We start from the raw sequence: 15,987 nt of genomic DNA, 5'->3' as shown, positions 1-15,987 counted from the left end.
TTCTAGTTAGGCTTACCCTTCAATGTTTGCAGATTCTTTCTCTGGTGGTAGGGAAGCTGGCTGCAGTTCCTTTTGACGTGTTCACACGTGTTCAGTCCTGCTGTGTCTGTTCCTTTCCCAGCTGCGCGCCCCTTTCCTCAGTGGGGCTGTGTGCATCCCTGGCCTCTCCCGCTAAATCCCAGCTCTTGGCATCATGGCCACACTGCCATGATGTAGAATCTGCCCCAGGCGGCCTCGTATTCCCCATGTGGACCAGGGCTTTGTCCTGACCTTGTCACCATGTACTCCTGGTCACCACCTTCCCGCCTGTGCTGGTCACCAGCCCCAGGGCTGTACTGGCCTCGTTGGCTTTACTCCCTGTACCTGGTCAGAGGAGACAGAAAGTGGCCTGCACTGGGCTGTTGCGTGTCGTGCTCGAGAGTGGGAGCTCTGGAGCCTAAGTTCCCCCCAGCTTGATGTTCGTCAGCTCTCGACCTCATTCTCTTCATCCCTTCCTGTTTCCTCATCTAAAAGTGGGGATCTTGTCACTGCCCACCTCAGGGCTTTTGTGAAAGTTGGAGGCTGTGTGAGAGCAGCCAGCTGTGTGGCCCAGGAAGCAGTGCTGGAGCTTGTCACTCGTCCTCAGGATGGCAGCCCCTGGGAGTCGGGCAGCCTTCTGTTTGCCCACAGGGCAGTACGTGCTTGCAGCTGGCTGAAGGCGAGGCCACAGCAGGACACCACTGGTGACGCAGGGGAAGAGAGAACCTGTCTTCAGCTTAAGATGAAAGTTTTCTCTTCCAAAAATGGAACCACAGCTGTTCCTGTTGTGTGCTGTGAGTGGTCATCCTCGAGCTGCGTCCCTACCTGGCCTGTTACTCTGCTCTTTATCTTCCTAGGACCGCCGTTCACCCACCAGAGGACGCCACAGAAGATGGTGTATTACGGGAAGCCTTCTTGTGAGAACAACTGCGAGAATTATATTGAGATAATAAAATACGTGTTCAGCTCTTATAAGAGAGAGTGCCCGCTTATCATCAACACCATGGGCTGGGTGGCAGGTAATGCACCCGTGTGGCACAGAGAGGGTGGCCTGCCAAGTGTCTGCGGGCGTGGGTGCCGTGGGACGCTTGGGGCGTGGGCACGCTGTGCATGGGCAGGCCACGCTGGCACCGCTACGCTTCTTTGTGGTGAAGACATTTTAATGTCCTCTCTCCTAGCCTTTCTGAAATACATGGTACGTCATCCTTATTTGTAGTCACCATTTTGAGCAACACAATGTCAGAATTCATTTGTCTGTGGAACTGCAGCTCTGCCTGCTGGCCATCCTGTCCCTGTCCCTTCCTCCCTCCTCTCCTCAACCTTCAGTCACCACCTTTGCACTGTCAACTTTTTTTTTTTTTTTTGGTACCCAGGTTTGAACCCAGGGGACTTAACCATTGAGCTGCATCCTCAGCCCTGTTTTTGAGATGGGGGCTCACTAAGTTGCTGAGGTTGGCTTGCAATCCTGCCTCAGCCTCCTGAGCCACTGGGATTGTGGGCGTGGCCACCACAGCCTGCCTTTTACTTTGTGAGGAACCAAGGAACCGCAGTCATGGTTCACAGCAGCTGTTACCATTTACACTCCCGCAAACTGGGTCTCCTGGTCCCCTTTTCTCTACATCTTCCCAGCGCTTTTGCCTTGAGGATTGAACGCGCAGGCACGCTCTACCTCTGAGCTGCATCCGCAACCCTTTGCATTATTTTTTATTTCGAGACAGGGACTCGCTAAGTGGCCCATGCTGCCCTTGAACTTGCGATCCTCCTGCCTCAGCCTTCCAGGTAGCTGAGTAGCTGGGATTATAGGTGTGTGCCACCAGGCCTGGCTCCTTTGTTTGGATTCTAGCCATTCTGTCAGAGGGCGAGGTCTCACTGTGGTTTGCATCTCCCTGACAACTGGTGATGTACAGTCTTCTATATCTGTTGGATATTTGGATATCATTTGAGGAATGTCCGTTTTTTGTTTATTTTTTTGCAGTGGTTGGAGCAGACCCTGGGCTCATGCTAAGCGGGTGCTGTACCACTGACTACACCCCAGCCCTTTTGCCCATTATTATTCTGATTATGTTGGTAGCACTGGGATTGAACCCAGGGCCTCACAAGTGATAGGCGGCCACTCTAAGCGCCATCCCCAGCCCTGCTATTGCCATTTGTGATCAAATTACGTGGGGGTATTTTTCTGTTTATTTCCTTGAGTTCCTTATATATCCTGGATAAAAAGAAGTCCAGTTATTCAGTTTATTCTTTTCTGTTTTTTTTGGAGGGGGGCTAGAACTAGGTGCTGGGGCCCGTTACCAGTGAGCTACTTCCCCAGCCCTTTTTATTTTGATAGGGCATGTCACTAGAGGCTAACCTTGAGCTTGCCATCCTCCTGCTGCAGCCTCCTAAATCACGGGTTGTGGGCGTGCACCAGGGTGCCCAGCAACAAGCTGAGCTGTAGACTGATCATTTCTTTGCCTGAGGATGGCTGTTCTGTTTCTGGTTGAAATGGGCTCCCCACTAATCCCCAGCCGTGCTCATGTCACCTCCTTCACAGACGAAGGGCTCCTGCTGCTCATGGACCTGATCCGGCTGCTGTCTCCTACCCACGTCGTCCAGCTTCACACCTCCCAGAGCAGATACATGGCCAGCCTCACCCCAGACTACGTGGATAACATGGACGGCCTGTACACAAAGAGCAAGTCCAGGGTCAGGAACCGTGGCTACGAACTTCCAGAATTCGCAGATAATTTGGAATTTGCTGACGAAGATAAAGAGAGTCCAGTTCTTTTTACAGGACATAAACTGATGAGTGTTTATTCAGAGTTTTCATTCAGAAAAACTTCAAGGAATAGGTAAGTAAACCATCTGACTGAAGAGTTGTTTCCTTCGATTCAATGAGGCATTTTATTTTTACTTCCTTAGAAGGATAAGGCCTCAAAAGTTTTCCCTATCTGGGCCGAGGGTGTGGCTCAGTGTCGAGTGTTCACCTAGCATGCACGAGGCTGTGGGGTTGTCCTCAGCATCACAAAAGCAAAATGTTTTCAGACCTGTTGCAGCTATGCAGTTACTAAGGAGAGTCAGTTATTTTCCCAGCGGAAACACCCAGAAGTGGCCTCTAGCTCTTTGCCAGCTTTAGCTTAAGGAGACTCTCGCGGCTCCATGTTTTCTCACAGGACCGTGTCAAGGCAAGACCTGAAGGTGCGAAGGTGGGAGCACCTCTGGGTGTGGTGCTGGGCCGGGACCCCAGGTCTTGTTTGTGCGGGGCCGGCGCACAGCCCAGGGAGCAGCGTGAGAGCCACCTAGATGACTGCACTTGGGTCTCTGCGTGATAGCGGGTGTGGAAGAAGTTACTTACGTCCTTCTCGTTTGCCTTTCAGGGAGTCACATAACAGAATTTTTCGAGAACTGGCAGTGTTAGGTTATCTTGGCCAGCTGCTGCCCCCAGTGCCAAAATCACTCAGTCCTTTACATGGCCTGACGCCCTATCAGGTATTTGGGACTTGTGGGAAAAATCTTGTTTGGTTTTCTCATGACTACCTACGTGCTGTGCCCCCTCCCAGCCCCTTAACTGTTGACTCATGTCACCCTCAGAATCACCTGTAACGCAGGTTCTGTAATCCTCTCTACCTTACAGGTACTCAGAGATAGGGCATCCAGCAGGAAGTTGGCAGAGCTGGTGTTCCAGCCCTGGCAGCCAGCTTGGTGCTGGGCATTCACAGCTCTGTGCCTGTTCCACGTGTTCTGTTCTTGATCCAGCGGCATTTCCAACACTTGCATTCGTCAGCTGTGTGTGACTGAGTGGGCAGTGGCAGATATCACAGAAGGCTTGTAGGCAGTTTCTTAAAGGACCGCTCTGTGCTCTGCTCTGTTCTGAGCCTGCGTTAACTCCTGTTCCTGTCCCCATTTTACAGATTGTGAGACTGGGGAACTTGGAGTTAGCCTGCCCACAGGAGCCTAGTACAAGTTTGGGCTGGGCCTCAAGCCCAGGCACACCTGCAGAGCCCAAAGCCCACTCCGCTGTGTGGCCTGTCCACTTTGGAACTGCCACTCTGTGCCAGGTCTTTTGCAGGGCCCCTCACACGGAATGACTGGCTCTGTAGTAGCCTGAGAGGAAGGTGCCCCTGGTGTCCCCACCTCAGCTCCAAAAGCTGGGCACAGCCAGCAGGAGGCCTCGCCCGAGTCGCACAGGCAGCGTTGGTGGACCTGGACAGGCCTCCAAGTCTTCTCCATCGGACAGTCAGGCAGCTAACTGGTGCGCTGGGCGTTGGTTTGTGGGGTCATCTGTTTGCTTGGCGATGACCCTACCGCCGAATCGAAACTCACCTGCCGGAAATTCCGTCACCTTTTTTTGTTTTATGTTTAGTTTTCTTTTGGGAGAGTGGGTATTGGGGATCGAACACTGAGCCACATCCCCAGTCCTGTTCATTTATTTAGTATACCAGGGATTGAACTCAGGGCACTCAGCCATGAGCCGTGTCCCCAGCCCTGTTTTGTATTTTATTTAGAGACAGGGTCTCACTGAGTTGCTTACCACCTCACTTTTGCTGAGACCGACTTTGAACTCACCATCGTTCTGCCTCAGTCTCCTGAGCTGCTAGGATTACAGGTGTGAGCCACCACGCTTGGCCCCAGCCCCTTTTATTTTTTATTTTGACACAGGATCTTGCTAGGATGCTGAGGCTGGCCTCGAACTTGCAATCCTCCCGCCTTAGCCTCCCAGGATTGCAGGTTTACTTTTTTCTTACCTACTTTTTTTTTTTTTTTTTAATATATTTCTAGCTATAGATGGGCACAGTATCTTTATTTCTTTTTTTATGTGGTGCTAAGAATCGAATCCAGTGCCTCGTATATGCTAGATGAGTGCTGTACCTCTGAGCCACAACCCCAGTCCAGGTTTATTTTTGAAGTCTAAATAATACATATAACAAAATACTTTCCAAATGGCATGCCTTTACGCCATGTACAAACAGAGAAACAACATGTATCCCATTTGTTTACAATTAAAAAAGAAAATACTTTCCTACTTCAAAATTTGAAATTACCTAGAATGTTGTGTGTTATTCATTTATCTTGTGCTCCAGGAATGTGGTCCATCCCACTTCACCTACTGTGTTCAGGTTGGGAAAAACTTGGATCCTTTTCTCAGGAGTGCTTCTGGTTTTCTTGTATCAGAAGACTCAGCGAACAGTCTTCCACATACTTGGCTGGAAGTCTCCTTGACTTTAACTGATTTTGGACATCTTTAAACTTGAATCCATTGGTATCTGTAGGTAGGAAAGTGCTGGGCATTCAGTTGAGACTTCTAGCAGGTGTGCTGGTGTGTAAGAACTGTGTGTGTGTTAGTATCTTTATTACAGCGCCTTGGGAACTGTGGCCAGGCTAGTGCTCTGTTACTTTTTGGTAGGCAGTTTGGCAGATCTAGATGGCGAAGTCAGCTTGTGAAAATTAAAAATAGTTTTTTTAAGTAAAAATTGATAGAAGGGCCCATTTATCTTCCAAGGGGCCCATTTATCTTCCAGGTCCCTTTCAATGCAGTCGCCCTCCGGATTGCCCATGCTGATGTCGCCCCCACTCACGTACTCTATGCTGTGAATGCCAGCTGGGTTGGCCTTTGCAAGATCCTGGATGATGTCAGAGGCTACACAAAGGGGCCCATCCTGCTGGCCCAGACTCCCATCTGTGACTGTTTGGGGTTTGGTGAGTTGAGAGTGGAGCTTGTCCCTGACCTTGCTGTAGAGGACCTTTCAGCCGAAGGTGGTTGGCCTCGGCGCTGTAGCTGTCTCTCAGCTGGGAGGTCTGAAAGACATGCTTCTCCTGGAAGCGCCTCTGTGTCTAGGACTCCACTGGCCTTGACCAGGCCCTCTTTCCCTGACACCTTTCTAGAGGCCGTCCTGCCCACTGTGGGGACTTGGCCTCTGTCTTTGGACTGCGCTCCCACTCTGCCTTCCATCCCCTTTGCAAGGGGATGCCTCCATGTGTGGTCTTCTGTCCAACCGAAGCCTGGTGTATCCACTCCCCCCAGCTGCCCCTATGCCCGGCCCATGGTGGCCCCTCCAGGTTGCTCTGGTGTTTGTTCAGACCCTTGCCCCACCTTGGCATCCCCTCACCTGCATTTGACACATCTGGTCTGTTGGCAGTTCTTACAGTGTCTGTTTTCAAAATAATGCTGGGTTCCTGTACGTGTTCTCCCTGTGCCCACCGGGCACTGTCATTTCCACAAGGGCTACTGAAAATGCTTCAGTGGGGTCTCCAAATTCCTGTCTTCAAGCCCTCCCCAAAGTCAGGTGACCTGGATGCAGAGACGATGCCACTAGGCCTAGCAAGGTGGGTCTCCAGCTCCTTCGCAGCCTCAGCTCACAGATTGCTCCCAGCTCAGAGGTCAGTTGCGTCAGCGTGGAGTTTTGGAAGGCTGAGTAACTGACAACTAGCAAAATCCTTAAATAGCTAAATGCACATTTCAGATCTGTGCAACATCACTTCTCAAAAGCATTTCCACAGAAATCCATGTCGTTTGGTGCCAGCTGTAGGAAGGAAGCGGTGATGGGGAGAGGCGGAGTCCCGCCATGATCTCAGGGTGCTGCTTTTACTCGGCTATGATAGTCCATGGCTCTTGCTGCAGCTCATTTTGGTTCCTAACAACTGAGCAGGGTTTTTTGAGTTGCACTTTGTAGTCTGAAAGCGTAACACACTTAAAATCGAAATTTCCTCTCAAGACCATTCGAGAGCATTCTACAGTTTTATTTTGTTTTCCAGTACTGAGAACTGAACCCCAGGCCTCCAACATGACAGGCATTGTTCTATCACTGAGCAATACCTGCAGCCCTGCCCCCCCCACCCCCCTTTTTTCTTTTTTTAATATTTTTGGTTTTAGATGGACGCAATACCTTTTAATTTCATTTATTTATTCATTTTCTGTGGTACTGAGAATCAAACCCAGGGACTCATACATGCTAGGCAAGCGCTCCACCACTGATCCACAACCCCAGCGCCCCCTTTTTTATTTTTACTTTTAAATTTGAGATAGGATCCCACTAAGTGGCCCAGGCTGGCCTCAAACTTGCCATCCTCTTCCCTCAGCATTCAGAATAACTGGGTTCCAGGCACATGCCCCTGTCCCTGCCCCAGTCTACGATTTTTAGTGATAGGGAGCTTCAGTGTCTTCAGAAAGACTGATTTTAGTGTCGTGAACTCTCTTAAAGGAATCTGTAGAGGCATCGACATGGAGAAGCGACTGTACCACATCCTCACTCCTGTGCCCCCAGAAGAACTGAGAACGGTGAACTGTCTGCTGGTGGGGGCCATTTCCATTCCACAGTGTATCTTCAAGAGCCAGGTAATTCCTCCCCCGCCCCAGCCTGGGACAGCCCTCAGGGGGCATGGCTGGGCCGTGGCAGAGAGTGAGTGGCTGCAGCTGGAGCAGCTCTTGGGAAGTGGAGCCAGAGTGTCATGGTGTCCTCAGAGTCCCAAGCTGCCAGCCATGGCACGTGTGGTCAGGAGCCCAGGGTGGAGCATTACCACAGGAAGGGTCGTGGGAAGAGCGGTGGTGGCCTCTGCAGGACGGTCCTTCTCGTGAGCCGTCGTCAGAGGCACCCAGCATCTCTGCAGCCCGCAGCCAGTACAGGGGCGCGTGTGCCCTGGAGCTGGGCCGTCCTCCGCTCACCTGCTTAGACCCAAGTGTGCAGCAGCCCTGCCTCCTCTCCCGGTGTTTGGTATTTGGAGTCATAAAAGAGGCACGTGCATGCTTGTGACCAGGCCAGTTGCTTCAAGAGACCCTCCAAGTCAGGTGCAGTGGCACACACCTGATCCCAGCCATTCAAGAGGCTGAGGCAGGAGGAGCACAGGTACAAGGCCAGCCTGGACGACTTAGTGAGACCCTGACTCAAAATGAAAATGGCTAGGAACGTAGTTCAGTGGCAGAGTACCCCTGGGTTCAGTTCCCAGTACCACAAATGAACAAGGTGTGGGCGAGGGCCTCTGAGGGGGGAGGCCAGCACCTTGAGCACCGGAGGCTGTGACTTACTTTCATGCTGGCTCCCAGGTGAGGGGGAGCTCACTCCCGAGGCCGAGTCCAGACAAGCCTCCATTGTTCTGCTTGTGTTTCCATTTCAGCGTGGACCTGAAGGAACAATTCCCTACGTCACCACAGATTATAATTTCAAACTTCCTGGAGCATCAGAGAAAATTGGAGCAAGAGAATTTAATGACACTCAGGAAGGGAAACTATATCGAAGACCCAGGTTCTATCGGAAAAAGTAAACAAGTTTCAACGAGAGGAGAGACATTTGTACCAGGAAGCTTGGTGTTGAGCCTGACACCAGCAGACCTGGTGGGTTTTGGGGCCACGGATGGTGCCCTTACGTACAGCGCTTCCTGTGGACTCGTGAGGATTGTATAATGAAAAGCTTCACGTTTCTCTCTTAAAAGCTACATGACCTAGTACTTGGCCCTGATGTTCGTATGGTTTATCCTTCTTGCAGTCTGGTGTTTTCTTAGAGGATCTAAGGCAATGAGCCAGACACGGTGCCACACTCCTGTGACCCCAGCAACTCCAACGACTCAGGAGGCTGAGGCAGGAGGTTCAAAAGTTTGAGGCCAGCCTCAGCAGTTTAAGGGAGACCCTGTCTCAAAATAAAAAATAAGACGGGCAAGGACTGTAGCTCAGTGGTAGAGCACCCTGGTGTCCGGTCCCCAGTGCCACAAAAAACAAATCCAGCAAGCAGTGGGAAGTTGTACACCATGGAAGCAGGAAGAATTGAGCCGGTTCCTTAAAGAAAATTCTGCCAGGATCCAGTTATTGGAATCAAGATAAGAACAGGGAGACTGGGCCATACACTGTGCCAGGAAGGTAGGCAGACCATGCAGACCCCAGGCTGAGGCTGGGAGCTGCCTGTGCCCTCAGAGGGGCAGACACAGGCAGGGGGCTCTGCTCCGTCAGCACCGCCAGGCTTCTCCTGGTCACATGGGTCCAAGTCAGAAGATCGCATTTGATCCGTTGCTTTAATCGATAAAAGCTCAGAGTCAAGAGCCCTTTAATTTTTTTTTTTTTTAATTCTGAGGCTTCGCTGAAGAAATTATCCTCAAATCTGAAAAAGTTCCTGGTGACTCTGTAAACCTAAATCTGCTCTCACTGGCACCTCCTTGAAGATCAGAGAGGCTGTGGCAGAGCTCCAGGCTGGGCCAGCAGGCTGTCATGAAGAGCTCGGTCACCACCACAGACAGCTGCTCCTGCACCTGCACCGTGCTGGAAGCCACGTGCGTCCTGCCGTGACAGCTTCCTCCTGCCAGCACCTCTCCCTGGAGGTGGCCGTTCTCAGGTCTCCTCCTCCCGATTGGATGTGGCCGGGCGAGTGGCCAGGTCTTGCTTCCCTGTAGCTCTGGGGTGGGTGCTCAGGAGCACTTCACGCTGCTGTGGACCAGCGCGGTGTTCGTTTACCGGCGATGGTCCTCATCGCCAACGCCTTTGTGGCCCCTGGGCCCCTTGCAGACCACAGCACTGCCTCACGGATGTGCACAGGGAGCCTCGCCGCAGGACGAGGGTGCCTTGGAGTCCCCTTGCTAGCTGTCACTTTGATATGAAGGTAGCTCATGCCATGTGCTTGTGTTGTCCATGCAAAGAATTCAGGACGGTTTGCCCTGTCAGCCGTCTGCGCCTTTCCCAGCCGTGGCTCTGGGTCTGAAAGAGGGAACTTTGCTTTTGGCCTTTAGTTGTGGACCTTTAAATGTCTGTCCCATCGGTAAGAAACCCCATCAGCACCAGAGGGCACCACTAGCCCGTGCCGGGAGCCAGGAGGGGTGCGGTTGAGGGGAACCCAGTCACGCTTGTCCAGGGATTTGAAGGTTCTGGAGGTGGCTCTTTCGTCACCTCAGACCACAACAGTGACATCCACCTGGCGCTCTGTCCATGTGACCCCTTGTCGGTGGCCTTCAGGGTGCTCAGAAAAGGTCAGATTGGGCAGGCCTCAGGCTCCACAGCAAGGACTCTCCAGAGGAGGCTTCTTTGCCTGCTCTCTGGGCCATTCTCCTGTGTGATTTCCAAAGAAGAACGTGCTTCCAGAAGCATATGCTTAGAAAGTCAAAACCTTGGTCAACTGTCAGTTTTTATGTTTCTTTAATATCAATTCTTTTACAGAAATCTATCCATGGCAAAAATAGATGTGAAAATAATCAAGATTCTCAAATTCTATGACTTATTTCATAAATAAATATGGTCCAGGTTGTTCCCATTTGTCCTACGGTTAAACTTTCTCGGAAGCAGTGAACCAGTGCGTCCTCTGCAGGCAGCGCGTGAAACTGAAGGCCGAGCCTAGAGAGGCTGTGCGAACAGGCCTAGCCTGCCCAGAGGTGGCACGCGGGAGCAGCTCAGGGCAGGCTGGGCCCAGGTCCTGCATCCTCCACTTGGATCCCTCAGATGGGCAGTTTCTTAACCCGACGGACACGCGAGTTTCTGCCTGGTAAATGGTATGAGGACCAAGGGACATGGGGTCCCTTTTGTTGTACCAGATGTGGTTTCAGGGGCGGTGCTGAGATCACAGCCAGGCCTTGTGAATGCCAGGCAAGTGCTGTGCCACAGACCTAGCTCCCCAGCCCCTGGTGATGATTTTTAAAAAATTATCTGATAGGTCTAGTTTATTATTTTAGGTTTGTGTGGCGATAGAGTGACTCAGGCAGCAGGCTTTGATGGCAGGACTGAGTTGGGATCCCAGTGCATCCCTTCCGAGCACGTGCCTTTGAGGAAGGTGAATGACCATGATTCTTGGAGGATGGGGTAGTTCCACCTGGGCTCCTTGGAGAGGAGGAGGTGGGGTCTGGCGTGCTCCTGGTGTGTGGTGTGACTAGGGATGAGCCAGGAGGCAGGCCCCAGTCCTGTTCCTCACAGTCGTGTTGAGTGATGTGCACACTGCTCGCCCCCTTGCCTACGTTTACATGTGTAGGGAATCATGCTGAAGCCCCCTCCCAGGTAGCACTGTGAATCCTCTGAGGCTGCTGCGTCTGGTGTTTGTGTTTGTAGCATTGTGCCCTGTTACATGTGGCTTCCTTCCAACGCTTTTCCAGTCATACGTGAACTTGTGTCATCGAAGATTTTTGGAATATGAATGTAACTGTAATTTTATTATGTAAATAAACCATTTTATTCCAGGTATCCAAGTGCTTATGAAATGCTTTGGCAAAAAACGGGAAGATGGTCGAATCAGGGTGTCGAAGCAAGGGACACACAGGGAGCCCAGCAGATGCCTCCTGTGCTCTGTGTCAGAGTCGCTTGTCTTGGGAGTTTATCTTCCTGTCTGGGCCCCTGTGGAAGTTAAAAAGGGAGCCACATTCCTTCTGGACTACCTTGGAAAGCACTGGGAGAAGGGGATTTTGCTCCTGGAAGAGGCCAAATATTTAAAAAAAGAAAAAAGAAAAAAAAAACTGCAACCAGTTGTGGTGGCACACGCCTGTGATCCCAGCAGCTCAGGAGGCTGAGGCAGGAGGATCATGAGATGCAAAGCCAACCTCAGCAACTTAGTGAGACCCTGTCTCTAAATAAAATATTTTTTTAAAGGGGGGGGTGTGGCTGAGGATGTGGCTCAGTGGTTAAGTACCCCTGGTTCAGTTCCCAGCACAAAAAAAAAACCCAACCTGCGTCTATTGGTAACGCTGTAGCATGACCTCAGTTCTGCAGTGTCCCCTCCTAGGCTGGGCTGGCAGAGAGAACAAGACTTGGCTGACAAGCTCAGCCTGAACAGTGGCTACGATAAATGAGGGCCATCTGTGCAGCAGGGGAGGCCCACGTGATCTGCAGGGCCCCTTCAGAAAAACCTTACTAAGTTAAATATTCACCGAAGCTTTGCCAGGGAGAGACTGGAGGGCTGCTGGTGCCGCAGACTGAAAGGAAGCACGCGCCGCCACAGGTCTGATCTGCTCGTGCCAGGAGCTGAGTAAGCAAATCTCGGACTCAACAAATAGAGCTGAGCTGGGCAGCCCAGGGTTTCCACGGTTACCCGCCCAGATGCCACCACTGTGGTAGCTCAAGTGACTGTGGCTTGGGTTTTTCTAATGCTTTGGAGCTCCCTCAGTCTCTGCTCTGTGACCAGGCTGTGCTTGTCTGCCTGTAGAAGCCACCCAACTTCCAGACCTTCCTCACCAAGGAATTAGCTAGCAGAGGGACTGCAGCAGACTGTTGGGGTTGCAGAGACTGAGGCCTCCATGGCTCTTCTCAGAAAGAAGGGAAGGCACTTCAGAGGCAGCCAGCAGTGCAGGACGCCTGCTCCTCAGGGCAACTGGGCTTGGGAATGCAAAGTTCAAGGGGGAGACCCAACGTGTAGAGTGCATGCCGTGGTTCCAAAGCTGTGTTAAATGTCTCGTGCCCAGGAGATCAGTGTGGGGGGAGCAGATTGGCAGGGCTGAGGGCTCCGGGGTTGTCTGTGCACAGATCCAGCTGGAGAAATTAAGAGTGGAGCTGAGGCTGGCTGCAGCTGGCAGAGGGACAGAGACTCAATGGCTGATCAGAGACCTGTGGTGTGAGAACGTGGTTGGAGGGCCACACAGGGTGGCTTCTCTCAGAGGTCAAGCATGAACTCGGTCTTGACAAAATGTAGGCCACCATCTCAAGACTGCTTACCCTTCATCCAGGAAGCAGTGAGTACATTTTCTCCCTTTGTGGTTTGTCTGGAAAGGAAGGTTGAAGATGTGGAGCAAGAAGGAGAGGCTGTGCAGGTCTTGGAGGGCCACCAAGACCCCAAGCTGAATTAGTCTAGACCCTATGAATTACTCTGCAGGGCTGGGGGTGTAGTGCAGTGGTAGAGAGCTTGTCTACCTACCCTGTGCGAGGACCTGCACCAAAAAAAAAAGACGAGACTGCTTTGCAGGGCCAAACATCTTGTTCTCATCAATCAGTGACTCGAGCACAGAGGTCAAAGACCTCCCAGCCCAGAAACTTCGAATTTCAGCTATCAGCTCTGATTTGGAAGGCCGAGTGAGAAAGGTGCCCCAGGACACATTTTGTGCATTAAAGTTGGGTCCCCAAGTTCACTTTTAATATATGCCTTGACATATTTGGAGAGAGAGGGTCGGGAGTCATGTCCTTGGAATCCAGTAGCATTCCATCAGTGCATGCTTGGGGCCCTGGCTTGGGGAGCACCCTGTTCCCAGCCCAACAGATGGGCCTGGGGACATGGGCCACTGACCTCACTGGTTGTACCCCAGTCAGAGCCTCTGTTTCAACCTCTCCCTGCCCCCCGCCCTGGGGCTGGCCCAAGACAGATTTATGAAGCAGTCACAGAGAATCCCTCCCAGTGCCACATGGGCCCTCATCCAGGCGGGGTGCAAGCTTCGTCTCACCCACCGGGCACAACTGCCCCGGGCCAGGCTGGGCCCTGCTGGGAACTCAGAGTATCCGTTTGGTTGTGTGATCCGTGTTAGCAGCTGTGTTGCATTAACAGGTGGGCCCTGCGATGTCCTGGTGCTTCAAGGTCCATTGCTTTTCCCACTGAAGACAGATCATGTCCAGGTGTGGGCAGAATTGGGCCCCAGGCCTCCGGAGTGTCCCTGCCCCATGATGGCACCTCCACTTCAGTGTGTGCATCTGGCTCTTAGCCTTCAAGTTAACAGGTAGATATAAAGTTGGGTCCCCAAGTTCAGTACTTTGTGTTCTGCTTGTAAAAGTAATCATCTTTACTGTAAAATTTTTAAATGGCACATAAATGTAATATGTCCTTTTCCAGTTTGTTGTTAAGATTTTTTCTATGAATTATGCACACATATCTACATATATGTGTATAATATGTGTATATGTAAAATATTTTAAACAGTGGTAGAAATTATGTTGTGCAATTGCCTTTTTCAGTTAATATTGTATTTTTTTGTTGGTGGTGGTGTTGGTACTAGAGATTGAACCCAGGGGGTCCTTAACCACTGATCCACATCCCCAGCCCTGTTTTTGTATTTTATTTAGAGACCGGTCTTGCTCAGATACTGAGGATTGCTTTGAACACACGATCCTCCTGCCTTAACCTCCCAAGCAGCTGGGATTACATTCATGCGCCTCTACACCCAGCTCTTACGATAATACTATATTTTGAACATTTGAATAATGCCAATACCTGGGCTGGGGGTGTAGCTCAGAGGTAGAGTACGTGCCTAGCATGCATGAGGCTTAGATTCCATCCCAGGCACTGCAAAAAGAAAAAAAGTCAACACATAAAAATATGCCTTCCTTCATTCAGTCATTCGTTTGGGTCCCTTGGCTTGAACCCAGGACCTCGTGTGCTACGCCTGTGCTTGAGCACCGAGCTCCAGCCCCCACCTCGTTTCTGGTAGTGGCTCCATGATACGTGTGGGTATAACTTGACTATTCAGTTGGCCTGTGGTGGACACCTGGGTGGTTTCCGTCTCACCCTGGTAGATGTTGGCGCTGTGGGTGTCCGTGTACTAGGATCCGTGGGATGAATTCCGAGGAAAATGGAGTTGCTGGGTGGGAGGGTGAGAAGGTTTTGCATTTGAGTAGATATTTCCACATTGTCACCCAGACAGCCACTTGTTCTCCATCAGAGGATTCGGTGCCGTTTTGTGCTCTCTAGGCCTGGTCATCACCTTCCTTAGCATGTCTCCGACACACAGTGTGGGTGACTGGATGGGCCTCTGCATGGTCCCAGGCATCTCTCATCCCTCCCATCACTGAATCTGACCTGGGCACTGGGAACCTCTGAAGGTGGGGACCAAAGAGGGTGCTGCATGCTTCGCTCTTACTTTCCTGTTAGGTTTCTACTTCTGAGGACCCCTACACAGTAAGGCCACAGGCCTGTGTGGAATCAAGCGCCCGTAGCTTGGCTGTGTGGCCTTAGGCAAATCACTCAGCTTTCTGAGCTCTGGCCTCAGTGTCTGCAAGTGGAGATAGTGGCAGTGCTTCCTGCCCAGGGCTCTGTGGAGAGCAGATGCTGCAAGGCCTTGGTGCACGCCTGACACTTTCATCTGGGCCTGTTTTTGTTGTCATTGTTTCTGTTGGTTTTCACTTATGGGGTCTCATTCACTTGTATGTCTAATTTTTGTTGTTTTACTGTGCTGAATATTGTGTTTTAATAATTACTTGCTGGAAAAATTTGAGGACTAGGAGGTTAGATTTTCATATGCTTCTGCAACAGACTAGAAACCAGTCTGAGATGATCTAAATTCAAATTCAGGGACTGTGGTTCCACAAACTTTGAGCTTTGTTATCCCAGCCCCCATAGGCCCATCAAAAGGAAAACTCCGGCAGGGTATGGGTGGCCGGACCTATAATCCCAGTGACTAGGGAGGCTGAGGCAGGAGGATCACAAATTCAAGGTCAGCCTTAGCAACTCAGTGAGAGCCTGCCTTAAAAAAAAAAAATTAAAAGGGCTGGGCACGTAGCTTAGTGGAAGAATGCCCCTGAATTCAGTCTCCAGCATGGGGACTCGGGGGACAATGAAGCTCAGTTCCCAACTTACTTCAGAATAGATAAATGCCCCAAAGGCAGACACATGGGGCTTGGTCTCCCTAAGCCTGGTCTGTTTGTTTTTTCTCATGGAGTAGATTAAACCCAGGACCTCTGACTTGCTAGGAGAGTTGATTTTTTTTTTTTTTTTTTTTTTTTTTTTTTTTTTTTTTTTTTGCGGTGCTGGGGATCGAACTCAGGGCCTGTGCTTGCGAGGCCAGCGCTCTACCAGCTGAGCTGTCTCCCCAGCCCGAGAGTTGATGTTTTTAATATTGAATAAACTTTTTCCTACCCAGCATTTTGGTTGTCCCAGGTGGGAAAAGTGATCTGAAGCAGAGGCCTCATGGCGTGGTCTGCATGTTCAAAGCCTTGGGCACCAGTACCTCATGGTAAGTGACTCATGGTAAGATAATAGAGGCTTTCTGTGACCAACACAGCCACAGCAGGGTCATGAAGCCTCTGTGCCTGTGTCCCTAAGCGTCCATCTATTTCGCCCTTAATTACTTCTGTGAGAGTATGTGAGAGCAGCCTTTTAAAAAATATATTTTTTTAGATGTTGA

The 15,987-nt window shown here is 51.0% G+C and overlaps 1 protein-coding gene across 2 annotated transcripts in view; it reads left to right on the top strand.

The window, feature by feature from the left end:
* The window catches only part of NOL9 (nucleolar protein 9), a 30,505-nt gene extending 16,918 nt beyond the window's left edge, over nucleotides 1–13,587 (top strand). For both annotated transcript variants that reach the window (XM_079150396.1, XM_079150395.1), the window contains exons 7-12: nucleotides 876–1,037; nucleotides 2,552–2,849; nucleotides 3,375–3,486; nucleotides 5,517–5,694; nucleotides 7,197–7,330; nucleotides 8,107–13,587. In XM_079150396.1, coding sequence (XP_079006522.1) covers nucleotides 876–1,037; nucleotides 2,552–2,849; nucleotides 3,375–3,486; nucleotides 5,517–5,694; nucleotides 7,197–7,330; nucleotides 8,107–8,253 — 1,031 coding nt within the window. In that variant the 3' untranslated portion in view covers nucleotides 8,254–13,587. The remainder of the gene's footprint in view (nucleotides 1–875; nucleotides 1,038–2,551; nucleotides 2,850–3,374; nucleotides 3,487–5,516; nucleotides 5,695–7,196; nucleotides 7,331–8,106) is intronic.
* Nucleotides 13,588–15,987: the final 2,400 nt, after the last annotated feature.

The sequence above is a fragment of the Sciurus vulgaris genome (assembly GCF_902686455.1).
Source record: "Sciurus vulgaris genome assembly, chromosome: 1".
Lineage (NCBI taxonomy): Eukaryota > Metazoa > Chordata > Mammalia > Rodentia > Sciuridae > Sciurus > Sciurus vulgaris.
This window is presented reverse-complemented; position numbering and strand designations above follow the sequence as displayed.